Consider the following 26,545-nt stretch of genomic DNA (forward strand, 5'->3'; position numbering starts at 1 on the left):
CAGACAGACATGAAGTTTGAGAGAACTGGGATTGTTTAGCTTGGAGAAGAGAAGGACCCAGGGAGACCTCATTGTGGCCTTCCAGTACTTGAAGGGAGCGTATAAACAGGAGGGGGAACGGCTGTTTATGAGGGTGGACAGTGATAGGACAAGAGGAATGGTTTTAAACTGAGGCAGGGGAGGTTTAGGTTGGATATTAGGAGGAAGTTTTTCAGCCAGAGGGTGATGAGGCACTGGAACAGGTTGCCCAAGGAGGCTGTGGATGCCCCATCCCTGCAGGCATTCAAGGCCAGGCTGGATGTGGCTCTGGGCAGCCTGGTCTGCTGGTTGGTGACCTGCACACAGCAGGGGGTTGGAACTGGGTGAGCATTGTGGTCCTTTTCAACTCTATTCGTTCTCTGATTCTGTGATTCTATGAAACATTCATCCGTTTTCTTGATAATTATTTATCTTCCTACACAAAATATGCATAATGTATTGCTTCTCTTATAGATTGCACAGGGAAAGATGTCCAGGAACATGCATGTAGGTGCAGCTGGAACAGAGGTTTCCTGACTCCCCATCTGCCCTGCATTGCCGGTGGCCCCTCACTTCTGGGCAAAATTTGGCTGTTGAAGAGAAGAAAATGGATGTTTCTCAGAGTTGTCAGATCAGTGCTGATCCCATGCTATGCCTTTACAACAGTAAAACCAGATACAAATTTCTGCTGGAGCTCAAGTAGGCTAAAGAAGAGCAGAATCCAGCTCACAAAGCCAATCTGAACCTGGGGCCCCCTGTACAGGAGAGATCTAAAGCTGTTGGGGTACATCCAGAGGAGGGCCACTATGATGATCAGAGGGCTGAAGCACCTCTCCTGTGAAGAAGGGCTGAGGGAACTGGGCTTGTTTAGCTTAGAGAGGAGAAGGCTCTGGGGAGACCTTATTGCAGCCTTCCAGTTCTTGAAGGAAGCTTGTAAACTACTTGCATCATTTTCAACTACAGGATTTTTTGAGGTGAGCATCTGAAACAGTCGGTGCTCTATTTTCTTGTGTGAGTTTCTGTAAGGAAAACACAGCTCTCGTGGGAAGATGGACTGCAAAGCCACACAGTGAGGGCATTCCTCATGGAGATGAGAGGATAAAAGCAGGACTGCCCGTCTGACCAGCAGGGACCACAGATCTCTTTTCTTTCTCTAGGAGGTCAACTCAACCACAAAGCTGCATTTTAGTTTGTTAATTCGAAAGCAGATAACCCCCCCCACCTCCCTCCTTGCAGGTTATTATTCACTGAAAATTGGTAAACTTTTTTCTTGCTCTTCTCTCCTCCAAGCAAACAAAGGAGAAAGCCCTTTTTCAATGGAAATTCGGGGTCTCTGCAGCAGCTGGGTTACAGATCCATGTTTCACTGAAAGGTCTCATTTAGGATACAGGCCTTTCTCAAAAGCCTCAAAAGCATACAGTGACACAAAGAATTAATCGGTCCAACCAATACTGCTGTTTGCACAAGAGCTGGGGCATCACTCTCCACTTCTGCTGGGTTTCTGACCGGTGAGCAGTGCATTCCTGCTGGGCTGTAAGACCTGATCACAGCCCTGTCATCTCCATCCAAAGAGCTGCTATGCACTTACCTTTCCCATTGCCCTCAGCTGTGCAAGCCTGCCATTAGGAGTCTGTAAAACCCTTATTACAGCTGCTTGATGAAGCTCTCTCCCTCATCACTCTCTCCCTTCAGAGACCTTTGTTGGAAGCAGAGATTATTACATCTTTCATGCCAAATTCATTAAAAAAAATGTGAAAGGAAAACTAATTGTGCTTTGTGATACTTAGGGAAATTAAGTCTTCAAGGAAATGTAATCTCCAGCTCTTCATTTGACTGCAAATGTGTTAATTTATTTAATTGTATCATCGATCAACACAGTACATATAATTATTGCCACTATATAATGGATTAGAAAAAAAATTACTGTTGCTGCCTGTGTAATCAGATCTGCTCTTGTTACTGATTTCTAAACAGTATAGATGGAAAAAAAAAATGACCTCCCAGGCTTAATTTCATGCCCTACTTCCTGAAAAATTAAATGGAAAGTGAGCACACACAAAAACCAGCACAGATGCAGACTGCAAGGCTGGTAACATCTGCCTTATTTGCTGCCCCTTCTGCCATTCATGTAACTGAACTCATTTCCTCGTCCTTTGATATTACATTTCAAACAAAATCTTGAGCAGACCTCATCAAAACAATCCTCTGGGCATTCGATTTCCATTCTCTCTGTCTTACAGGTACAAATTATTATTTCATTTTCCACATATAGGGACATTGAAAGCCCCCAGCAGACACTAGAAGAAAAAGTATGAAATGGAATATTTAATGAAAGGCAGCAGCTGAGCTCTTGGAGATATCAAAAGCTGCTGATGTTGAGGATTCATTGAAGGAATTTTTATTAATCTTATTACCCTACAGAATTGCTTTTTATACGTATTTTTCAAACAGCACCAAATCCTCATCAAAACAGACACTACAGAGCAGGCAACATGCTGTCTGCTATTGACAGATGGAATGCAGTATTTGCACATGATTTTAAACAAGGCGGACAGAACACGGCTCCGTTATTAGCACTTCAGTGGGTTATTACCAGCATTTATCATTATTTATTAAAGCATCAATCCAGTTCTTGTTACAGCCAAGAGCCATCTAAACGCCCTGCAGCTTGTGTAAAACGCACGTTCACGTGTCTCCCTCCAACCTTTACAAAGCTGTGGCAGGTCATTTAGAAGTCTCCCGTAAGATTTCATTCATTTAAACATTTTAAATCAAGCTGGTTTTGCCTGAACAACTTAGACTTGTGTTAACCTCACGGGTTGGACCTCTTAACCAAGTTCACACAGGAGAAGTAATTAACTGCAAGTATGAAGCAGATGAAACAGATCACTGCCCCCTGTGCATTTAAACATATGCACATCACAGATGCAGCGGATGGGGGGAAGCAGGAGAGGGCTGAGCAAGTCAGAAAGCCAACCACAATGGCAGCAGGGATTTAGAATGAATCTCAGGACAGCTTGGGTTGGCAGGGACCTAAAAGCCCATCCAGTCCCAGGACCCCATCCAACAAATGCTGATACTTCGAGAAATAATTAAAAATCAGATTTCTTTTTTCCTCTACTGGCTACTGCAAATTTTCTACTCAGCATGAACTTCATTACAGTCACGTTTCAGGTATCTAAAATTACTGCCAGCATCTATTGCTTCACTTTGGTCCTGTGTTCTCTACTTAACATTAAATACATTAACTTCATTCCTGTTGCTTCTCTTCAGTGCAAATCTGGTACACTTCCAGATCTCTTCCAGCATCCTCAGCCATACAGCAGTGAGAGCTGTTAGGAGTAGCTCTTATACAGGGCATGAAGTTTCTTGACAGAAGTCACCTTAACAGTTGGATTACTTCACATGGCCACTCATTTTCTATTTGTAGAGGAATCTCCATTACAAATACAGCTTTGTTTCTAGCAAACAGCAGCCTAACAGGCTAAGCCTCCTTGTTTTGGTTTCAGCTGGAACGTAACTGATCTCTCTGCAGTGTCTGGTATGATGCAATGTTTTTTTTCTAGGAGAAAAACAACACTGATAACACCCTGTTGTTTATAGTCACTGCTAAGCAGCATTGTACAGAGCCAAAGCCCTTCTCAGTGAAGGGCCTGAGTAGCTGGGAGGGAACAGAGCAAGGACAGCTGACTGAAAGCAGCCAAAGGGATATTCCATAGCCTGGAACATCATGCAGATGGAGTTCTGAAGGGGTTGGGAGTTTATCTTGCTCTCAGCTGCTGTTCAGAAGGCTAGCTGGGCCTTGGTTGGCAGGTGGTGGACAACTGCTTGTGTGTCACTTGTTAGATACATTTGTCATAACTATTACCCTTTTCTGCAGCTTAGCATATCGTTTTATCTCAATCCATGAGTTCTACTTTCTTTTGTTTTCCTTTTGATTCTTCCCGTCATCTCACTGGGAAGCAGGGGGGTGAGGAAACAACTGCGGTGTTCAGCCACCTGCTGGGTTAAACCACAACACTCCATCAAACATTTCCAGGAAGAAAAAGAAACAATGAGTTGTATACAGTATGTAAGTATGAAGAAGAATCAAACCATTCACAAACCACAAGTGAAAAAGCAGGGAGGGTCCCGTTAACTCACATTTAATCAATTTTTAGAAGCAGCAGGTGAAATTCAGAGATAGTTCATATTGAGCCCTTGAAACTTCTGCATCACCTGGCGACTACCATGTTTAAAGTCAGCTCTGGAGGCTGGGGAGCAGCAGGCCAGAACTGCTCGTCATATGTGGTCCCATCTTCCAAAGTCCTGCCCTAAACAGGTGGTTATACAGCACTCACCCATCCAAGCCCTTACAACACAGGAAGTCATGTCCCTTCAGGGGATTTTATCTTAAAACAGATATTCTGATGTTTTACATCTATTCAATTGATCTAAAGATTCAAATTACAGCCTGCTAAAAACAAAAAGTTGTACTTCAGTGGGAATCCTTACTTAGTTTCAAAACACAGTGGTAGATCTGGAGAACAGTTTTTAAAACACATCAGTTTATTTTGGTGGGTCTGTATTTATTCCATATTTTTCTTTGAGCAGCTTAAGCTGTTCCTCTTTCTTCTTTGTGTCCATCTTTTGGAATGCCTGTAATTAAGGGAAATAATAAAATGCGTGAGAAGAAAAACTGCATCTTAAGGTATGTTATTTCCTATAAACTGCAACCAACTTCTCACTGTGAATGACATCAACATCACATACAAACAGCACTGCTTAATTCTCAACCTCAGAGAACTCCACCAGACTCTGGGCCTCATCAGGCAGAACACCAAGGATTTACAGACTTTTTCCTGTTAAATAAATCTCAAAGCCCTCTGTCACAGTTTGGCCCCTTCTATCTCTTCTCACCAGAAGCACGATTTCCACATCCCCAGACCAAAGGCTGTGGTGATTTATGCACATGAATCACACTGAAGATGAAATCCTACCCATTTATCCAACCCATTCTCTCTACCAATTTGGAATTATTTCTTAAAAGCATCCAACCATTTTCTCAAACTGATTTTTTTTTTAATGCTGAACATCTTCAAAGGTAACAATAAGAAAACCAAGAGCACTTACCCTGTTTGCATTGTAGTACAAAACGACAAGGTATCTGTTGCACACATTGAATCCTGACAGATGATCACAAGCATTTTTGGCATCAAAGATGTCTTCATAGACTACATAGGCTGTTCCTCTCGTTTCTGGAGTGTTTCCACTGCAGAGCAAATGTTAACAAGCATTAATATCAAACTCGATGAACAGGATTCTATTAATATTCAGCACTGACTGAGACAGAATACTGTTCTTAGCACAACACAGCTACACTGATGCATGCTGGTTCAGCTGCACGACCATCACTCATCAGACCATCAATTCAATTTCCTTTGCCTGAGGAGCAGAAGACACGTCTGAGCACATCACTCTAACCAGCTCTGAGCTTACACAGAGCTTATTACAGAGCTTTCACAGCCACGAGATCTCAGCTAAAAGACAGTTACAGCCAACTTAGGAATCACAACAACTCTTTCTTAGGAGCTGACTTATAAATGAACTCCAATAAACAACATCACACACGTCCACGTCACGGTGCGTATGCAAACAAAAAGGATAAAACTGCACAAAGAAGGAGAAGAATTACAAAGGGAGTTCCACAAAGGCAGCTCACAACCAATACTAGGGGAAGAAAAGATTGAGCGCAGCCCTGCTGAAAAAGATCTGGGGGTACTGGTGGATGGCAGCTGGCCACGAGCCAGCACTGTGCCCTCACAATCCAGAAAGCCAACCGTACCCTGGGCTGCACCAAAAGCAGCATGGCCAGCACGGCGTGGGAGGTGATCCTGCCCCTCTGCTCTGTGCTATGGGGCCTCACCTGGAGCACTGCATCCATACGTGGTGTGTCTAACCTACTTTTTTCATATTAATTCTCTTCTGTCGGCGTATGTCAGTGAGTGAAAATCCCAGCTATTTAGCCAAGCAAATGATTATGTTCTTTCTTGTTCTTTTAACCCTTGCCCAGTCCCTTTTGTTGTTCTTCTCTGTATTATTAAGACCCCACCAGCTGCACGTTCCAACACAGCATGCAGGAACACAGCCCAGTACTCCCCTCTGTTCATGTTTACTGGGAGTAACTCTACACAGAAAACTCACTTTGTTCTTTGCACTGAGCCATCGCTTTTTATCACTACAGCACTGGCCAAAACGAGCACTGTGATTTGGGGTAGAGTTTGATCCTTTTAGCTGTTATCATATCAATTCCCCACAGAATTGAAGTGATGAACATTAGGGATTCATTACCCAACCCACTCTAAGAGCACAAGCAAACAGAGCAACATAAACAAGGACACATTCAGCTGTAAGCCAGTCAACAACCTGAGAACTCAGAGATGCCACAAGTTATTTTGCCAACATCTGGATAAAGGCAGTATGAAGAAAACCATATCATATCTACCCTACATTTAATTTCTTTTCAAGCATTAAAAGATGAACACCAAATCTTATTGCTCCTCCCTTCCAAAATATTTCTCTGAGCTTGGAAAAAAAAAAAAAAAGATCATCTTGTATGAATGCCAATACTCCAACCAATCCTATTGCAGCTCTCAACAGCTAATCCTAACTCCTCAGCCAACTCTTTCTGCCTGAAACTTAGAACACAGCATTAACCAGATGAAATTACAGTTAGGTCCATGGCATGGCGCTCAAGACAGCAAGGAACATCAGAGCTCTAGTCATCAATATTTGAAGGAACTAAAGGGAAGAGCCTCAGGTGTGCCACAGACAAGTACGGCCTCAGCATATTTGGAATAAAATTCACTCGGATCTCCACATGGCTCAGAGCTGAGCTGCACAGCAAGGGGTGCAGTATTTTCTGGTAGACAGGTCCATTATCAGTGGTACCATACCTGTTTCTACATTAGTTCTTTACCTAATACTCACTGAGCAGAAGTAGTTGCCTTCAAACCTCGCTTTTCATATTTTTACCTTTACTTAAAATAAAAAGTTAGTTCATTTAAGGTTTATGTCCTTATTTTGCCCCGCTTACTACATTCAGACCAGGCTTAAGCTATTCCAACATACCTACCAGCACCATTCTGCTTACCAACAAATTGACACACAAGAGAAACACAACCACGTGCCCCTTTAGCACACAGGGATGCTCTAATGCACACTCAGCTTTTTCAGCCATAAAAACCAGTTGTTACCACTGTAATAGGAATACTGACATATGACAGCTATCCCAAAGCCTTGGGATAAGTTAAGTGCTTAACTTCTCAAAGGAAACTAAAATTACTTACACCCTGATTTGCCGAATAGGTCCGTATTTCCCAAAAATATCATACATCTCCTCCGCGGTGATTTTATAAGGCAAGTTCCTGATGTATAGGATCCGATTGACCTCCGGTGGCAGCCGAATCTGAAGCAGAAACAACACAGTTGTGTTACACACAGAACTCACTTCAAACCTTAAATGCTACAGCCTACCTACTACATCTCAGGCCTGCTGCGCATCAGCTATAGACTTTACGTGTTTTACTAAGCTAGAAGCCGGTAAGAGCACTCACGTTGGCTCGCTTGGCCGCTTGCATCGCCATGGCGCCGGGATAACGGAGGGGCCTTGGGCCTGGGAGAGAAACGCCAACAGGCAGCGGTCCTCCAACAGCGATCCTCCGACACCGCCGCTCTCCTTAGCGGAAGACCCGGATGTTATCCCAAATTGCACCGCGCGCGCTTACCGGAAGTGCTGCCGCGCTACCCCGCGTGATTGCGTGCCTGTAGCCCCGCCCACCGCCCTGCCCCCATTCCCGCCTCCTATGGGTTGAGGGAAGCGGTGCCGGCCGCCATTTTGTTCAGGTGGGGCTAGGCTCGCGCCTGCTGAGTTGTACGAATTGTGCGGCTTGGAAAGCTGTGGGAAAACAGAAATGAGCCCAAAACAGAATGGAGATAGATGTGTGGTGGTTTTCACAGAATCACAGAATGTACAGGGCTGGAAGGAGGGACCTCAAGGATCATGAAGCTCCAAACCCCCTGCCACAGGCAGTGCCACCAGCTTCCACATTTAATACTAGACCTGGCTGCCCAGAGCCCCATCCAACCTGGCCTTGAACACTTCCAGGGATGGGGCATCCACAGCCTCTCTGGGCAGCTGTTCCAGCACCTCACTGCTCTCATAGTAAAGAACTTCCCCCTGACATCTAACCTAAACCTTCCCTCCTTCAACTTAAAACCGTTTCCCCTTGTCCTGCTGTTATCTGTTTTCCTGTGTAAAGATGTCATACACTATATCTGCAGTGTGAATTGCTTTTTTTATTCACATATCCTGTAAGGCTTTGCTTTGGCCCTCATTTTTTGACATCTTCCACAATAAATCATTTCCAATTGGGAAGCAGAAATAGCAGAATCTCGGCTTTTAAGGCATCATCCATAGTGCTCATACCCATAGAGCAGCTACAGCAGAGGGCCTTTCTTTAGGGTGATTTCAGTGGCATTTCGATGACAATTTTGCCAATGTTCTTGCTTTCTTCCATTTTCCTGTGTGCCTCCACAATCTCATGCAGAGGGTAAATGCTGTCGACAAGCGGCTGGAGATGCGGAGAGGCTCCTTCAGAGAAATAGGGCAGCACATTTTCTATGAAGGCTTTCACCAGCTGCTCCTTATACTGCAGAAGAAGAAAGCGTTTTTCAGATCATTTTCTAGTCATTCATGTTCACTGAACAGTCTCTGAAGACAGCATACAAAATGTACACAGTTCTCAGACATTTCTCAGGTTGACTCATGGACAACATCTATCTTAAAGTGCCTTTTATAGTCATAACTGAATTTTCCACATAAAGTGATTTTCTTTTGGTGATTTCTGGACTTGTGGCTGCAGATGACCTGGTGGAGGTTCTTCTCTTTCTCTCCCCCAGACTTGATCAAGTCATCTGATCACCTGAGTTTTATTTCTTAGAACAAATCTTTTAGAATTATGGTACTTATTAAGTATGTTAAAAAGTCCTGAGTATTCCCAATGCATTCCTCTGGTGTACTGGTTACTGGAAAGATGCACTTCATAGAGGTAGAAAAAGGAAACATGTAATTTTGCAATGTTTTCTAAAGTATATGATAACAATTCAACCTGGTACTCTTTTTTTCTGCTTTAGAGCTGATATAAAAAGAAAACTCTCAAAACTGTCACATATTTTAAGATTAAACTATATACAGCATTGATTGTCATTACTTGCCTCCTTGTCTCGTGATCTTAATAGACTTGTGTGGATGCTCCCTCTTTTGGAAAGCAGCCTTGCAAGCAAATCTCCATGAACTTCACCTCCACTCAGTAGTCCATAAATAACCCACCGGCCATCAGTTCTCAAGCAGCTGAGATTCTTCTCCCAGTAAGAGCCACCAACACAATCTAAAATAATATCTACTCCAGAACCTCAAGTAGAAACAGAAAGAAAAAAAAAAAAAGAAACAGCAATACCAATGAACTGTATTAAAGGTAGGATAATGTCAAGCAAGCAAAAGTAAAACATTATTCTCTTTAGGTACAGAATTATTCTTGCAGGTCTTACTTAAATCCTGGGAAATGAACTGGTACAAAGATTTGTAAAGAATCCTAGCATGAGGCACAAAACCAAATCATTACAGACACACACACGTGCACTCTGTCAGAAAGTGTCTCAAATTCTTTTAAAAACCCTAATTTTTCCTAATTGTAAGATAACAAAGTTTTGTGCACATATTCAAACAAGTGCAAGGATTTGCTCCTACACTTCACTGTAGGAGCAACAATAATATTGGCACCATATTTATACTGCCAATGAACATAAAGCCAAAGCGACCCCATGTGCAAAACAGAGCCCAGATAAATTAAGGAAAGATACATTTTCGGTCTGAACAGCATGTCATGTTACCTGTAATAACTCACGAGTAGTAAAGCAGATTTGATACCACTGAATTCCCAACCTCTTTAGCACCAAAGGGAGCATAGAGGATTTACATGCTTCTTTTTGAAAAGATGGTGGAAACTCCCAGTTGAAATTGAGTGTGTGTGCATATGCTTTAGAAGATACACACTTTTCTTAACTGTGTCTTTCACTTAGAGGTTCTTACCTTGGGTGAAGGCCAAGACCTTTTCGCAAAAATCTTCATTCTTGTAGTTGAACCCTGCAGCTGCTCCAGCGTTTGTTGTTGCTTTGAGTTTCTCCTGAGTTCCTGCTGTCACGATGGGAATAGCATTTGCCAGTCTGACCAGCTGAATGGCTGCCATACCAACCCCGCTAGCTCCAGCGTGGATTAACACTGTTTCCCCTTTCTGTATTTTACCTGAAGGAGGATGTAAAGGAAACGATTACCCTTTGGGCATTATCTGGGAAGTAAAATGTGATCGAAGTGGCAAAAACTGAATAGATAAAAAGAGTGGAATCTTAAAGAGTTACCCTTATTCACTAAGTCCTATTTACAACTTCACGTCCTTTATTAAAGCAACAAATCCAGAATGAACACAACTCCTGGTGTAACAGGACTCCATTTTACTGACTTCAGTGAACTGCTGCCAATAGAAAACTCACTGAATGTTAATGTTGAGAAATTGGGCACTCAGCAGTGGAGAAATTCCTCAAGTTTTGGGTAACATTAAGGATTGGTTCTCCTGAAGTCAGCAGAGTATGTTGTGAGTGGGCAGATGATTTCAGAATGTGAGTTCATACCTTATTCTGACCAGATAGGTAAAATGTGAATGCTGTGACAGAGAAAAGACTTTGAAGGCAGACAGCATTCAGATGGAGGCAACAATCAGAGGATCTAACAGCAGAAATGAAGGTGAACTGTTTTGACAGGATAGAGTCTCACCTACAAAATGCAGCAGCTGAAAAGCTGTTAACCAAGCCTCAGGAATGGCTGCAGCCTGAATAAATGTAATATCTTTGGGAACTGGCATCAGGTGGCCTTCAGGTACTGTAACATATTCAGCCTGGCCGCCTCCAGAGAGCAGAGCCATCACTGCATCGCCAATCTTCCACCGCCCAGTGCAGCCAGGTCCGAGCCCAGCCACACTCCCAGCTGCTTCTAAGCCTAAAATATCACTTGCTCCTTTGGGGGGAGGGTACTTCCCTCTCCTCTAAAACAAAACAAAAGAGGGAAGGGAAGGAAAAGCCATACATCAGTGAGTGTAACAACCTGCGATATTTTATTTGCATACCTCCTATCTACATACCTTTTCATTTTATCCTGATTTTGGACTGTGCAAAAGTTTCAGTAATTTAAGGACCTTCCATCCTTTAGCAACACTCCCTTTTCCCTAGTAAGTATATTTGATTCTTAAAATTGTGCAAGTATGATTTGCGGCAAGCTCTCTATGTCCACACCAATCTATACTGGGAATGGCTTTCAGTTCCTGATCATGGTTTTCTGCTCAAATTAGGGAGTGGTCTAAGCATCCAGAAAGACTGGAGCTCTCATTTTACATCTTTTTTTTGAAAGACAGCTGCCTTTCCATGTCTCCATGCATTGCAGGGACCAAAATAAAAGCATTCACCTACTCAATCAACACCTCTTCTTTCAGCCCTATGAGCATTTCCTTGGAAGACTCCCATCCACATGCTCACCAAGGCCAATCTGTTAACTCTTCTGATTTGTCAAGACTTCAAATGGAGACTTGAAAAGTTGGTGTTTTCAGGTACATAAATGCACTTAACATACACGTACCTGGAGTAAATCAGCTCTATTCAGAGCACTGGCAGAGACCTTCACAAGAACTTCTCCTTCTCCTGGACGTGGTTTCATCACTTCTTTTACATAGAGATTTTCTGGGCCTCCTGGGGAATCAAAGTGGGCTGCCAGCATCTTCCCTAAAAAACAGTCATGTCAAAGTCAGCACGAATGCAGGCATACTGTATAGGTGGAACATCTCTGCGATCTCTGCGATCAGTACAGCTAAACTCCTGTACCTCTGGAAGGCAGAAACATGGGCTGAAGTGCAGATGGACAACACAGACTGTGAAGCAGTTTGAAGGTGAAAGAGCTGCCTGAGAAACGGTGAGTTAGCATGACTGAAGGGTAAGAGATGCTTTGAAAACCTCCTGCTTATGTTCCTTGCCTCCCTTAGCAGGTGATTCCTGACTGCTGCGTGCTGGATTCACTCCTGTAAAGGGTCCCACTATTGCAGAACCTTTCAGGTAACTCTTCACAGCTTCTGGTTTTGCCACCAGCAGTTGTTGAGATGGGCTGAGATGTCAAGCCTGTTTCCACCTGGAAAATCAAACTGGAGTAATCATCCTTCTGGGTACTGGGTGGAAGCACAAGAGGAAAGAATGGGAAAATCTCTGTTATTTCCTGTCCTTTGCAACATATAAATGCAGTATAGATCTGCTGCACAATCGTGTGTGCAGGATGCATGCAAGGTTGACCCTCTTCAGGTAAGCAGAGCTGTGTGATAGAGCTGCATGCCCTCTGCCCATGCCCAATGCATTACATTATCTGCACAAAATGTTTAAGTGCGTACTTAAACATTTGTTGTAAGGCTGGGAATGTGGAATGATAAACACCTTACAGCCCAGGGATGTAATTTCCCACAGGGTGGTGCTCTGTGGCTGCTTTATGGTGAGTTGAAAACTGCTACCAATTATTGGCATAAAATGTAACTTTAAGGCTTCTGGTTCTGAAAAACCAGACTGGCTGGTTTTTCATTTTTTTTTTTTTACTTTCAGCTAAACCAGTCAATCCAGTCTGTCAACATTCGTCTGTCAGCACAGAAATGTAATGAGAAGCCCACTGGATAGCACCCTATACACGTGTTTCTCCCTTCTTACCTGTTCCACTACAAACAATTAAAAATCAGATGGTAAAGAAGTTTTCATCCCTCTTTCGACAGTCCACCAAACCCATTTTTCTGAATGCTCTGTTGCTGGAAGCAGATCCACCAAAATATGCATGTATATAGGTTTTAAAAAGTGTAGCAAAGATATGAATACCTACGTTGCTTTCAAATGCTTACAAGTGGAGAACCAGATTTCCAAGCGCAGCAACTTCAAACGATCAGATCTGCCGGCGGTGGCCTGAAGCGGCAGTTTAAGGGTGCGTGGTTCCTGGCCGTGTCTTGTGAGCCACCTTTTCCTTCAAGGAAGAGAAGTTGCGCAATGGGAACTGTCACTGGGAGCAGTCAGGTCTGGTTCCCTCCTCCCAGGCTCTGCCTTTGCAGTCAGCTGTACCCCAGCAAGACAAGAGGTGCAATCAGAAGAGGTCGTGTTTTACTTGGAGGGAAAGACCTGAACTGAGTCAGAAATATTAGCACATCTCACTGTTATTTCTTCCCATAGATATGCTTTGTTTCATGGATCGAGGCAGAAATCTGCTTTTCCCTTTGACATCGATGTAGAGATTTCATGTACACCCCCAGCGTGCAGGGAGGTTGGTTTGGTGCCTTTACCCTGCTGCTGCTCTTCATTGATTGGCTGGCTGTGTGCGTTCGGAGCTTCCTGAGCGAAGCATTTAAATGCTCTTTGGATTTCTGAACTCTGAATAGCACAGACTGGGTTTACTCACACTGTGTTAAGGGTGCATGAGCTGTGACAGCCCTTAATGCTGTTTAGATCTGTCTCTGCTTCCTGTGAGACTGCAGCACTCAGAGCTCACTGGCTCGTGTCCATCCGCCCACTGCATTTCTACCTGCTGGTTCAGCCACCTTATCTCACCTCTTTGCTGAGCTTTGCCATTTCACACAGTGGGAGGTGCCTCAGGTTATGCCTTTATCCACATCCCACCTGCCAGCTCCTGATTATGTGGGAGTTGTCAGGAAATAAAACTACCATTTCAGAGTATTTAGATACAGTATCATTTTTCATACCTCTGTCTGTGTGTGGGGTTCTTCTGAGAGTTTCTTTTTGTATTGATTTTAATATTTTGGGATTTGGACACTTCGAAACTAAAAAAATTTAGAAACAAATATAGCAAAAAATTTGTTTGAATCATAGAATCATAGACTGGCCATGGTTGAAAAGAACCACAATGTTCATCTAGTTTCAACCCCACTGCTTTGTACAGGGTCACCAACCAGCAGACCAGGCTGCCCAGAGCCACATCCAGCCTGGCCTTGAATGCCTCCAGGGATGGAGCATCCACAACCTCCTTGGGCAACCTGTTCCAGTGCCTCACCACCCTGTGGGGGAAAAACTTCCTCCTAATATCTAACCTAAACCTCTCTTGTCTCAGTTAAAAACCATTCCCCCTTGTCCTATCACTATCCACATGTGTTTATTCTCACATGACTCCAAGAGCTATAGCTTATTTGCTTCTGCAGGTGAGAAGATCACGAGACCTGGTTTTCTTCAGCCTGTTCTTCACCTGGTGATACAGCCAGAGCCTCAGTTGTCTTCTGTACAGTTCAGGAACTGTGGAGATGTGGCACTGAGGGGCATGGTGGGATGGCTTGTGTTTGGACTAGATGATCTTAGTTGTCCTTTCCACCTGAACTGTTCTACAGTTTTATGGTTCTAGCCTGGTAGCAATGTTGTCCCTCCTCCTGAGTCTTCACAGAACTTCACAATCCACTACAGATTAAGTATATTCTATAGCAGTCAGTGACAGTGCAAACAGACATGGGAAAAATGTGTTTTAATATTCAAAAGTGTACAGAGCAATCTGAAAATCTGTTAATGCAGCAATTTCCTTAGCCTCCTAGGTCTGTGATGCCATAGAGAAACGCTATGAGTTATTTTGCACAGGAAAATTCATAACCTTCTTATCTGAGAACAAACTAAAAGACAACATACAGAAGACTAAGAAAAGCATCTTAAACCAAATCTCATGGAATCACTCTAAATTCTATTCAGAAACTTGGATGATACATGCAGAGGGTACTCCTTGGGAGCTGTGAGCTATCAGGAGTTCTTGAAAGAAAAACAGAAGGAAAGAGCCTTCACTGCACTGGAATGCAGTAAAACAGCAGGTACTTGCTGGAATTGGATAATATGTCAAACTTCTGTACTTGTTTTGCTGGTAAACAGTCCTTCTGAACTTGATGAAGTTTGAGTTTTCTGCTGATTCAGCTACCCTTCTCTCTTAAGTAATCCGCTATAAAAACACAAGGAAATTAATTTTTTAAAAAATCAACAATGATGAAAATCACACACAGAACTGCTGTAATCAAGATGCTTTTTTCAAGTTCAAGTCCACCTCGGGCTTTAATTGAAAGAACAGACAGCAGTATTCCTAATTGCACAGCAAAAATCCTAATGCCTATATCTGTGTGGTATTATCTGTTCTACAAAATAAACACTGATCACTTTATACCTAAATCATTTGCAAAAATAAGATGCAAGTAAAAGCTAATTCCACTTTGTTTTCACAAAGAAATCATCCTGAAGGGAAAGAATAAACTCACATTGTCAAAACTGCAGGAAATCTGGCTCTGGAAACATGTAATGAAAGTTTGATGAATAATTTATTACTGTCAATCTTACAGCTCATTTCAGACTAAACAGCTTAGGCCCCAAAACACAGATTAATTCCACTTACATGTAGGCACCTAGACAAGGAACAATGCTGAGCACAATAGATCTGGAATTTCATTCCTATGCAGTGAAATGGGCATACTCATAGGTATAGAAATATCTTTGTTTCCATGGTGAAAATCAGGGCTACTCTGGGATCTGCTCTTTGGCATTCAGTCCATCTGGATGATGTGATAAAATGATTTTATCTCCAATAGTCAGCCACACACTACAGCAATAGAATGTGTATCTGTTATTTATCTCCCTGGCATAATCCTTGCCAGCACCTCCACACACTGAGAAAACTACATCTGAGATGAGGACAGCTTGTCTGTAAAGGGTTATGTTTTGCTTTATTCTCAAATGGGGAACAAAGTGTGAGATTTTAACCCTAAGTCTTTGAAACACCGAACCTCAGAGAGAAGAATTAAGAGGAGTCCCACAAAGGGAACTTTGGCAGAAGAGGGAAGGAAATGGGTACTTTTGTTAGAGAAGAGGTGCTTTGTAACTGTGAAAGAAAATATGAGAGGAAGCAGCTTAATGATGTCTTTAGATTCATAGGCAAAGAAGGAAAGTTTGAAACCCTTGGGGAAGCTCATGGGTCTTTGAAGAAGTGGAATGTGAATTAGAATATCGAAGATGATGCTCAGATGATGTGTGTTAAGACACAGACTCAGCATTAGTTGTATGAGGTCAAGGAAACGTGATTGTTGGGTTCCATTGTGTTTAAGGGTAACAAACAAAAAACTTGTGCCACAAAGGCCAATGCAAGAGACAGTTCTGCAACCTGTCCATACCCATGGAAGCTTTGGATCATGGTGAGATGACTGGAGAGCAGTAACCCGTGGCTGTATTCAAGCTGCCAAGATTTTCAGGATTTGATAGTATGTCAGATAAATTTTTGAAGTCGTTTCAAGAGCAGAGCCAGTCAGTGAACCACTGACATGCAGGCACACTGGTACATGTGTTTGTCTTACCGAGTTTCTCCACAGCTTCCACACACACACTGGGATACATGCCCACTCTGTACGTAGCAATCAGGATGAAAGCTTTTGTCTTCACCACTATGAGGCCTCCATCTGCCTAGATAATACAACTGGGACAAAGTTAGATGCACACACATACATATTGCCTTACAATTTACGGTACTCACAGACATTCCCTTTGCCAGTATACTTGAGGACAAAAAAGACGAATGCTCTCAAATCCTAAGAAAGGATGCAGACAGAACAGTAGCTGTGCATGTTTTGAAGACTGCTGCTTATTAAAGTCCCTCAGATCCCTTACTGTGTTGCCCGTTGTTGCTTCCAATGATTAATCACAGAATCATAGAATCATAAAATTGCTCAGGTTGGAAAAGACCTTAAAGATCATCGAGTCCAACCACAACCTAACTATACTACCCTAACTCCAACAACCCACTGCTAAATCATGGCCCTGAGCACCACATCCAAATGGATTTTAAACACATCCAGGGATGGCGACTCAACCACCTCCCTGGGCAGCCCATTGCAATGCTTACCAACCCTTTTTGTAAAGAAGTGGTTCCTGATATCCAACCTAAACTTACCCTGGTGCAACTTGAGGCCATTTCCCCTCGTCCTGTCACCTGTCACCAGTGAGAAGAGACCAGCCCCACTCTGCTGTAAGCACCTTTAATGTATTACTGCACAGCAATGTGAATAAGTTTCCCCAACCTGCTGGGAAAGCGATACCAAGAGAAAGAAGGAAAGAAACACATGACAGCATTCGTCCTATGGCAACCAGACAGTAAAACAAGGAAGTAGGATGCTTCCAAACTTCTCAGGATTGCCACAGCTGTCAACATACATTTTTAAGATAGATGGAATGCTCATCTGCTCGAACGCACTTATAGTGCTTCTGCTTGAAGTAGAGTCCTTCCTTTCTAACTTGCAGCAAGTTCTTGTAGAAGGCATAGATGAGGTTTATGGCATTCTCTGGTGGCACCTGTGTGCATACAGCACAGTGTTATGGACTGAAAATGTACGTCTTCACAATGATGAGCTGCTCTTTACTCATGGTTTGCTCACCCACTTTCTTTGATAGTTCACTTAAAATTACGTTACCTCAACCCCTAGGGCTATGTTAGCAAATCTTCCGAACACATTCTTCTGAGCATCCCAAACTGTACGTTTGGTGGTGGTGTCCCAGGGATTAGGAAAGCACGTCTCAGTGCCAGAGGATGCACGCACATACACGTGCTCGCCAAGCACAGCACAGCACAGCTCCCCGCCCGCACCGCCGCTTTGAGCTCCGCGCTCCCAGCGCTCCTCCCGCCGCCGTCACCCCGCAGCTCCCATCGCTTACATAGAAGCCAGAGGTGGAAGCGCAGACTTCCCTTTCATTTATGGCGATCGCAGCTGCGTTCTCCACGTGCTTTGTTCTGATGAGGCTTTCATTCAGCAAAGTCTGAAGTTGGATCATTTGTTCTGTGAAAAGGAACGGATGTGTAAATGTTCGTCCTCTTTTAAACTGCAAACCAATTCTGCGTGGGGAATTTAGGAGTTTCGACACAACTGACGCTAACCCTCAAAGTAAGACAACAAAATTCCCAAACCTAAGAGAGCGGCAGAATAGACTGGCAGTAGCACGGTCCCCTTTGCCAGAAAGGCTGTAAAACCCCTCCAAAAGTTAATTTTTATAGCGTTTCTCGGTTCTGTTTTTCATAGCCGCAGGAGCCGCCCCGTGCCCACAACCGCAGCCCCGCGAGGCGTCGCCATGGCAACCGCGCCCCCAGCTCCGCACTGCGCTGCCCACAGCGCGCCCACCCGAGAGGCGGGCCGTGCTCGGCTTCCGATTGGCTCACTCTGCAAGGCGCTCCCATTCTGATTGGTGGAAAGGTCCGCCCTGTGACTCGGGTCCGGGCGTTCGCGTTGCTATGGTCTGCCGAAGCGCTGGCGGCGGGCGCGGAGGGATCCGGCCGCTCTTCTTCCCGCCTCATCCCCTCGGGCTCGGGCGGCGCCACTGGGTACCTGCCTTACGGACAGGGAGCCGAATCGCTGTCCTGAGGGGGTTCCCTCCTCTTCCGAGAGGCTGGAGGTAGTGGGGAGGGACTATTTTCTCAGGCGGAAGGACATTCGGAATGGGTGGTGGGATGCGATGAGGCATGGCGCCATTTTTGCCGCCCTGGCTGTACTGCAGCTGAGTGGTGCTGAGGTACCCTGGTCAGGGGCTGCCCTGGAGCGGCCATCGCTGGGTCCTTCGATAGAAGGTTTGGGTGGAAAGCCTTTCTGAGAATTTCACAGGGTTTAAAAGTCCTCATTCCGGTGTGTTTTAATACATACAAGTTTTCTCAGTATAAAGTGTTTCTCTTCTGGGGGGAAAAAGAAAAGGGGAGGAGAGGGGAGGAGAGAAAACCATGTACATGGCAGACTTTTAACTAGCAAATCCTTTTCTGTGTGAGGATTTGACCTGTACACTAAACAACATAAATAATCTTACTTTGCCACATCCAAGAGGAATAAAAAGCAGTTTGTGTCAAGCAGTAATTTGAATTCTTAATTCTCTGCCTTCCTTTACACAGTCAGCAGAATTCAGTGCATTGCTAACAAGCGTGTGTATGGTTTTTATAACATGGATATCAAGTGCATTGTGGCTGGAGCTGATATTGAGGGTTTTGTTCCAACCTAGGTCGTTCTATGACTGTGAGCCTGCATGGTAGCTTCTCTTAATGGCTTTTGAGAGGACAGAGCCTCATCTATAAGAGAATTCACTTTTTGCCACAGAAGTAATTAAATCTGCCTTCTCAGTGTTTGTGCAAAACCACGTGTTTGGGGAGCTACTGTGTATTTTAGCAGAGGGAACACTCTCCTCTACTGAACAGAACTCCTGAAACAAGAGGAAATCTATTATATTAGTGGAAAATATTGGTGATAGGTGGGTGGTTGGACTGGATGATCTTAGAGGTCTTTTCCAACCCTGGTGATGCTATTATTCTATGAAACATACTGGTGCATATATAATGGAGGAGATGGCATTTCCTGGCTTGATCTCAGTGTTTACTTTAGTGTAAGCTTCATCTCTTAAAACTGGCTTTTAAAACCACTGAAATGCAGCTATCCCTATTGTGGAATGTAGTGGTTACTTGAAGGTAACTTTTATGTAATTGAAAAAGGCACAAAGGAAAGAAATAAAAGTCACAAGGCAGAACCTGATGACTTTGAAATGTTTTCAAAGCTGGAAGCATTCTGGAGTAATTTGTGGATCACTTTGTTCTTTGAAACAAAATTTATCATCCATTTATTAGGGAGATGAGAACAGACAGGTAGTGCCAGACTATCTGCCTCTAAACGCGATACTTTGTCTCCCTCCTTTTCACTTACAGTGATACAAAATCACTGTTGGTATGTTTGGCAGCAGTTAGAATTCCTACAGAGCTTTGTTGCTTATTTTTCTGGTATTGTAGGACCAACATGGTTTTTGGTGTTTATGGAACAGTTTCATATGGTTTGGAATGTTTTAATGCTTCTTGCAGCCTCCCCCAGCAATGCATACTGTGGATAGCTCAGAGACTGCTCCCCGAGCTACAGGTCCACCATCTGCAGCAGAACTCTGTCAGCATAAGCTGTACCAGGTGAGCAACTCTCTGCATTCCTTCAGCTGTGAATTCTGATGAAAGAACAAAAATGAAACACAAAACTCATGCACAGCTGAGAACCCAGGGCATTTGGCTACAGCTGTGTTTCCTTCTTGGCACTGGCAGCTGGTACCCACAGACCTGCCTTCCCTGCCTGGCACCTGAGATCATCAGGCATCCCACTGAGCAGGAACATCCCTGTGGTTTTGTCTCCACCCTATGAATGCTCAAGGATGTGTATCACAGAATCTCAGAATGGCCAGGGTTGGAAGGGACCTCAAGGATCACAAAGCTCCAACCCCCTGCCACATGCAAGGCCACCAACCTCCCTTCTAGACCACGCTGCCCAGGGCCCCATCCAATCTGGTCTTGAACAACCTCTCTGGGCAGCTGTTCCAGCACCTCACCACTCTCGTAGGAAAGAACTTCGCCCTGACATCCAACCTAAATCTTCCCTCCCACAACTTAAAACCATTTCCCCTTGTCCTGCAGTTATCTACCCATTCAAAGAGCCGATTCCCCTCCTGTTTGTAGGCTCCCTTTAGGTACTGAAAGGCTGCAATGAGATCACCTCACAGTCTTCTTTTCTCCAGGCTGAACAAGCCCAGCTCCCTCAGCCTGTCTTTGTAGGGGAGGTGCTCCAGTCCCCTGATCATCTTCATGGCTCCTCTGGACCCTCTCCAACAGCTCCCTGTCTTTCTTGTACTGGGGGCTCCAGACCTGACACAGTGCTGCAGATGGGGCCTTACAAGAGCAGAGTAGATGGGGACAATCACCTCCCTGTCCCTGCTGGCCACCCCTCTTCTGATGGAGTATGTGTGTATTACGGGAAGATTCACATGCTCTGCCTTTCCTGTCCATTTGTTGTAGGTTGAGCTGTCTAGAATCCAAGGACTGTGCAATCTTACAGAGAAACCCCAAACGTTAGTGCTGGTGGAAGCGTCAGTAAATGCAGTGCTGCAATGATGTTGCAGCCTGTCTTATGTATGCATGAAAAGGTTGCTGACCCAGCAAGCAGTGGTCTGGTACCACAAGAGCCACTTCCATTAGGGCTATGTAGAATTGAACCTCTATGTATATTTATTTGAAGAGTGCCCTCACCATTAAAATCATTGCTCTGGCTTGGGATATCCCTATCTCCAGTGCTTCTGTTTCGTGTGTGTGTGAAATGTTCTCTCCTGAAGTACTTCAGAGAACTGCTAAAGAGATGTTTTGTCGTAATTCCTGCCCTGGGAGAATGAGGTTTGCAAGGCAGCATGGTATGAGGATCTTAGGTGAACTTCTTGTATCCCAGTTTGTAGCCTGACTGTGGAATCTAGATGAGAACCTGATCTTTATAAAGCATGTAGATGTTTTTCATGCAGACTTTTTCCTTTTTTTTTTTTTTTTTTTTTTTTTGTTTATCCAGAGGTGCTCCACAGCACCAGCAAGGAGCAACGCAGCAAATACTTTTGATTGCAGTAGATTCTCTGGGAAGACAAATACTAGCAGATACTGGCTGATACAGAAGGACTTCTATCGCATGAAGGTACGAGTGGAGGAGTGGAATAGAATGGAAGGAATGAAGGGAGGAATAAAGGATGGTTGTTTGCAAAGTTCTGTAGGTCTGAGTTATGTCTGTCATTGGAGAGGAGAACAAATAACTGAAAATATTAATCTGGTGGGTTTGATTGAGCACTTTGAGGTAGCATTATTGAGTTCCACGACATTCAGAAAGTTTTCACATGAAACCTAGATGTTGGGGTTTATTTGGTTTTGGTTTTTTGTTTGTTTTGGACACACTTGAGCAAGTGGCCTGCATCAAGTGGTGGTGCAGCCCCAGTGAGGAGCATCCAAGGAGCTGCATGGGCTGACCACAATGAACGTGAGTGCTGTCGTTCTTCCAAAACATGACTTGAGTTTAATCTGTCTATTCAGAGCAAAGCTCACAGAGATCTGTGCTGTTCTGCCAGCTGTGTTAGGGTGCAACATGCCTTAAATCCCAGCACAAGTAGCTGTTCTGATCTAAGGTAATTCTGACTGCTGTTGTAACTCCTGCTTTTACTTCATGTTGTTTTCTTGCTGTTTTGCCAGGTGCCTCCTGATGAAAGCAGAGACATCATCGCTTCTGCTCAGTCCATCTTAGACAGAGAAAATTACTTTGTGAGAGTAAGAAATGATCTCTTTTCTCTTGCTTGCTGTTGGTTTTCTGTCTGTAAAAGTCTTTATTTCCATTGATGAATTATGATAAAATGTCAATTGTCTATATTCCTGGAAAACGAAATTCAGAAATACATCTTTCTGACTTCCTGAGGACAGGACTGAACTGAGTTCACCCTAAGTGTGAGTTTCACAGTTTTCTCTCTTGAGTGGCTGTTTGCACCTAACTTTTGTTCTGTGGATGAGATGGATGGTGGTGAGACTGTGAATAATGGACAGCAGGGCTGACCCAATCCAGCAGACTGCCACTGCTGGAGGAAGAAAATCCTTTTCCCAATAACCTGGGGGGGGGGGGAAAGGGGGAGGGAAATAACAGTTTTTAGCCACTACTGCACTATGGTTAAAAAAATACAATGAGCCCATGCAAGGAAGGGCTTGTAGCCAACAGGAGAGAGGGAGGAGCAGAAGGGAGGGCTGGCCAGGAGGGCAGTGCTGCCCAGTTGGATCAGATCAGCCATGCTGCATAGCTTTATCTGTGGACTCATTAAGGTGATTGTTTGGCTGACGTGTTGTGTGCTTATTTTTCCATTTTTCACACAGGAGGTGGACAGGTATTTGAGGCACCACGATTTCTTAAATCTGAGAAAGAAGGAGATCCTATACAAGAAGTGGCTTGAGGATGTTTCAGAGCCACTGCTGTGGAAAATTGAGGACAAAATGGATAGCCAGTCGAGGGAAGAAATACAGAAGAGGAGGGAAGAACAACTTTCTCTCTATTTAAACTACTGTAAAAAGAAGGTATCAAGATACACATTTCTGCCATGGAAAGAGTTGTGGATGAGACTGGGGTCTTGGCTGCTTTTTGCTGTTAGTTGAGCAGCCTGGTGTTCCAGTGTGCCTTATTTATAACTTACTCTTCCTGAGGACCTCTGATTGTGGCATACATCATTCCAGCCAGTTGTTCAAATTCACCATCAGATAAAAGCAATTGCTTTGCTCAGTGCACTGAGCACACACTGGGTTCTGAGAACGGTCAAACAGTGGATTTCATTTGTGAGTTCCGTCAACAGAGCTCCATCAGGTGAAAGCAAAGGCCTGCAGTCACTGTAGGAAATGCTTCTTGTTGTTGCTCTGAATTTCATATAATTCTTTAAGAGATTCCACGACTCAACTTTGTGCATCTCTGACTTGGATATCAAGAGCAATAAGGGCAGTCAGATCATCTACCACAAATAGCATAGTATTTTATATAGGGCAGGCTTTTGTTGTCAGTGGAAACCACTGCACAGTGGATTTATGAGACTGTAAACAAGTTTCCTATCCAGAAATGAGAACACTGTGGGAGCTGTGGTGTAGAAATGAGAGCAAACAATCTATTCTTCAGAAGTCTGATGTGAAAGATCCATGCATTTAAACTGCACTTAATGATGAAAAGCTGAATCGGTCCTTCAGCCCAAGTCCTGGCATTTGGATCTGTTAGATGTACTGTGCACATCTGGGTCTGCATCAGTGCATCTTGCAAACCCCTGTGTTGGGTCAGGATTTTGCTGGGTGACCTTTGAACACAGTGCCTGTTGCACTGGAGTGTTCTTCACCCTGAAAAAGTGCACCATCAGTGACCAACCCCCACCTTTTCTCCGTGCCTCAGTGGGCTGCAGCCCTCCAGAATAACAGCATCATTATTTGCATATGTTTGCATTAATTATGGCAGCATATGACACATTTTGCAGAACTTGAGACACTTCTATGGATCGGTTCCCATCCCAAATTCTGGCTGTGCACTTTTTTTTCCTCCCTTCTCTTTGCCCATTTTCTCTTGCACCACTCCTTACTTTGTAGACTTTTTGTTTTGTTCCCCAGATCTCGCTTTTTTGTTTCTCTTTCATTAGTCTATTCCCTCTTTCTATGTAAATTCGTCCTGTTTCTCTTCTCTCTTCTTTTTTTTTTCCAGTCCCAAGGCCATGCTGAGATGGAGTTTGTGGTGTGGCACAGCACCCAGAACTGAGGCTTCAGCCACTACTGTAATAGGATGATATACAGTAATTAACCAACAGGTGGCACTAAAACTTTGCAAATCAAGGCACATTAGTTCTTAAAGTTTTGCAGAAGCTGAGAGAAGCTGCTATATGGCCTGCCTGAGCAGTCTTTGCTTTCAGCAGCAGCTCAGGTCCTGTGGGGATGCCCAGGTGCTCAGTGAGTGTCTGGAGCAGCAGACCCAATTCATCTGCCCACTGCAGGGCCTTCAATACAGTGATTTCTTACACCTACTGTAGATCCCAGGGCTTTGGTTTGGTTGGTTTGGTTTGGCCTTACGTTGCAGCCCTACCGACCTGTTCCAAGCATGATGTTTCCAGCTCTCATCTGCTAACCTCCAAAAAGAAGTATATAGCGCAGAGATCCAGAGAGCCAAAGGCTGCATCCCTTCCTTGCTGTGACCCCTGGCGAACTGAGTCCACAGGAAAGCTGAAAACCTTCATTTAAAGGAAAAAATGAGGCCGGTGGGGCTTAGTCACTTTTTCTTTTTTTTTTTTTTTCCCCTTTTTTGGTCAAAACCTGTTCCCTTGAACAGAATTTTCACTACCTGAACTGCGCTAGTAATAATTAACCTTTTAGTCTGGATGTTCAGATGCTTCATGAAAGTACTTACAATGTATATATGCTTGCATTCAATTAAAATAGATGGAGGAATTTGCCTGTTACACTACAGTGTAACCTGCTTCTCCTACAGGGCTATGTGGCTTTGGAAGCTTATGACCCATCAGAATATGACCCATTGCTCCTGAAGACGTGCACAGACTGCTGGAAGGTGGGGTGGTTTGTGTTATATAGATCATATCAAATGCACCAACGCCTTGTGTACCAGGTGGGAGAGGCAGGTAGGAAGGACTCAGACATAAAGCCATGAAATGCAATTCTCTAAATCCTTCCTGGGTGCTGTGAGCCCTCGGGACCGTCTGTGTCTCATCGTTTGTGACGGTGTTGAATGTGGAGGACAGTGACAGTGTTGAAGGAGGAGCTGCAATGCTCAGCATTTCTAAGAACTGGGGCCACTCAGGTCCGTGCCTCATCTTTTTGTTCATAAAAACTGAGGTTGATACTCCTTCCTGCTAACCAACTGCATCTTGAAGTTTACATTTGTCTGACTGGTCTTTGAGACACTCTCATTAAATCCTTGTCTAAGTGCTTATGCTTAAAATAACTGTCTCTGTCACAGGTTTCAATACCAGCTTTACAGGATCCTCTGTTAAAAACTGTTCAGAAAAAGTTTATTGAGACAGGCATCGTCAAGCAGTGTGAGACAGGTGTGTTAAATCATCAGTGTCCTTTGGAAACTTTTCATACTGGGGGAAACTCCCCCTTCCTTGGCAAGCATCTGTTCCCTTCCATCAGGAAGACCATGCTCTAGCAGAGAGCTGCAGGAACTGCCCCTGCTTCCCCTGGGCCGGCAGCGCATGGATGCGATCGAGTGGCTGAAGGTTCCACACACCTACATTGCTAGTGAGCTCCACCGAACAAGGAGGTAAGAGCTGGTGTGTTTCTTGAGAGAGCAGTTACACCAGGTAAAGCCTCTCTTGTTTGGCTCCATTGTAAAGTATTTGATAAAACACTCCCAGTGATTCACCTCCTTTTGAAAGCTCTCTGGCCTGCTGGTGCAGTGCACAACAGTTAAAGGAAGTCCTGTTCCACAGTGACAAGAACATCAAAGCTCAGCTGGGAGCCGGATGTCCTTGAAGCAGGCCCACTCTCTCCCCTGAGCCCATGCACTGGAGCTTTATGCCTCTTGCTGGCCCAAGCCTTTGTCCAGCATAACTGTTAGAGCAATTATGGGCTAACAGCAAGTTCTAGAAGGGAAACCGGTCACAAAGACAAGCATTTCCTGGAGTAACTCAGCGTGGGAAAGAACTCGTGCAGGAAGCTGTGCTGGGCGATGGCAGCCTTGCTCTTGGGCTGGCTGACAATAGTTTTTATTTCTGTTTGAAGGCTGAGAGTCGTGGACCACCACAAAGACAGTGAGAGCAGATGATGTCACCTCTCCTCCGGCTCACTGCAGTGGCAAGAACAGCCATCAGAAGGTACTGTCTGCAAAACATACGTTAGGTCTTCTGCCAAAGCAAGTGACAGTGGGCCAGGTCTTTTGGAGAACTGCAATAAACTCGTTGTCTTAAAGTAGTGCTTCTGCAGTACTGTTACCCAGCAGTCAAAGAAATGTATGAAATACTGCTGCTGTTACTTCCAGCAGTGGACAGGGGAGTGACAAAGCTTGCATTTAGCTTCAGGTGTTGCAAT

The 26,545-nt window shown here is 44.2% G+C and overlaps 3 protein-coding genes across 6 annotated transcripts; 1 reads left to right on the forward strand and 2 right to left on the reverse strand.

The window, feature by feature from the left end:
• Positions 1–4,147: 4,147 nt before the first annotated feature.
• On the reverse strand, positions 4,148–7,783 carry SF3B6 (splicing factor 3b subunit 6). The gene is made up of 4 exons (XM_010707991.4): positions 7,614–7,783; positions 7,347–7,465; positions 5,131–5,269; positions 4,148–4,656 (listed from the first exon to the last, which is right to left on the reverse strand). Exons 1-4 carry the CDS (start codon positions 7,641–7,643, stop codon positions 4,567–4,569), a joined length of 378 nt encoding a protein of 125 aa, XP_010706293.1. The 5' UTR covers positions 7,644–7,783; the 3' UTR covers positions 4,148–4,566.
• Positions 7,784–8,335: 552 nt separating this feature from the next.
• TP53I3 (tumor protein p53 inducible protein 3) lies at positions 8,336–18,343 on the reverse strand. 4 transcript variants are annotated; one of them, XM_085218119.1, is made up of 9 exons: positions 18,101–18,343; positions 17,851–17,972; positions 17,353–17,490; positions 16,500–16,605; positions 11,741–11,883; positions 10,886–11,153; positions 10,148–10,360; positions 9,274–9,470; positions 8,336–8,708 (listed from the first exon to the last, which is right to left on the reverse strand). In XM_085218119.1, the coding sequence occupies exons 2-9, from the start codon at positions 17,965–17,967 to the stop codon at positions 8,517–8,519; spliced, it is 1,374 nt and encodes a 457-aa protein (XP_085074245.1). In that variant the 5' UTR covers positions 17,968–17,972; positions 18,101–18,343; the 3' UTR covers positions 8,336–8,516. The 4 variants fall into 4 exon arrangements, with proteins under 4 accessions (XP_085074245.1, XP_003204596.1, XP_010706294.1 ...); XM_003204548.5 differs by lacking the exons at positions 16,500–16,605; positions 17,353–17,490; positions 17,851–17,972; positions 18,101–18,343 and adding exons at positions 11,983–12,283; positions 13,010–13,223; XM_010707992.4 differs by lacking the exons at positions 16,500–16,605; positions 17,353–17,490; positions 17,851–17,972; positions 18,101–18,343 and adding exons at positions 11,983–12,320; positions 13,010–13,223.
• Positions 18,344–18,400: 57 nt separating this feature from the next.
• FAM228B (family with sequence similarity 228 member B) lies at positions 18,401–26,425 on the forward strand. Its single transcript, XM_085218121.1, has 8 exons — positions 18,401–18,582; positions 21,528–21,647; positions 22,193–22,267; positions 22,859–23,056; positions 24,987–25,064; positions 25,473–25,560; positions 25,649–25,778; positions 26,240–26,425. The coding sequence occupies exons 2-8, from the start codon at positions 21,642–21,644 to the stop codon at positions 26,280–26,282; spliced, it is 618 nt and encodes a 205-aa protein (XP_085074247.1). The 5' UTR covers positions 18,401–18,582; positions 21,528–21,641; the 3' UTR covers positions 26,283–26,425.
• The last annotated feature ends 120 nt before the right edge of the window (positions 26,426–26,545 follow it).

This window comes from Meleagris gallopavo, chromosome 2 (genome assembly GCF_905368555.1).
Source record: "Meleagris gallopavo chromosome 2, MGAL_WU_HG_1.1, whole genome shotgun sequence".
In the NCBI taxonomy this organism is placed as follows: Eukaryota; Metazoa; Chordata; class Aves; order Galliformes; family Phasianidae; genus Meleagris; species Meleagris gallopavo.

Excerpts from the sequence above, each read along its gene's own strand:
- SF3B6 (XM_010707991.4), bottom strand. The coding sequence starts at position 7,643 with ATGGCGATGCAAGCGGCCAAGCGAGCCAAC. Across the intron at positions 7,466-7,613 it reads AAGCGGCCAAGCGAGCCAAC|ATTCGGCTGCCACCGGAGGT; the intron begins GTGAGTGCTCTT and ends TTTCTGCTTCAG. Across the intron at positions 5,270-7,346 it reads CCTATTCGGCAAATCAGGGT|TGGAAACACTCCAGAAACGA; the intron begins GTAAGTAATTTT and ends TTTGCTCTGCAG.
- TP53I3 (XM_085218119.1), bottom strand. The coding sequence starts at position 17,967 with ATGATCCAACTTCAGACTTTGCTGAATGAAAGCCTCATCAGAACAAAG. Across the intron at positions 11,884-16,499 it reads GGAAGCTGTGGAGAAACTCG|GGAAGATGCTGGCAGCCCAC; the intron begins GTAAGACAAACA and ends ACTGTTTTTTAG. Across the intron at positions 11,154-11,740 it reads ATAGAGCTGATTTACTCCAG|AGGAGAGGGAAGTACCCTCC; the intron begins GTACGTGTATGT and ends GTTTTGTTTTAG.
- FAM228B (XM_085218121.1), top strand. Across the intron at positions 23,057-24,986 it reads TAAACTACTGTAAAAAGAAG|GGCTATGTGGCTTTGGAAGC; the intron begins GTATCAAGATAC and ends CTTCTCCTACAG. Across the intron at positions 25,065-25,472 it reads CGTGCACAGACTGCTGGAAG|GTTTCAATACCAGCTTTACA; the intron begins GTGGGGTGGTTT and ends TCTCTGTCACAG.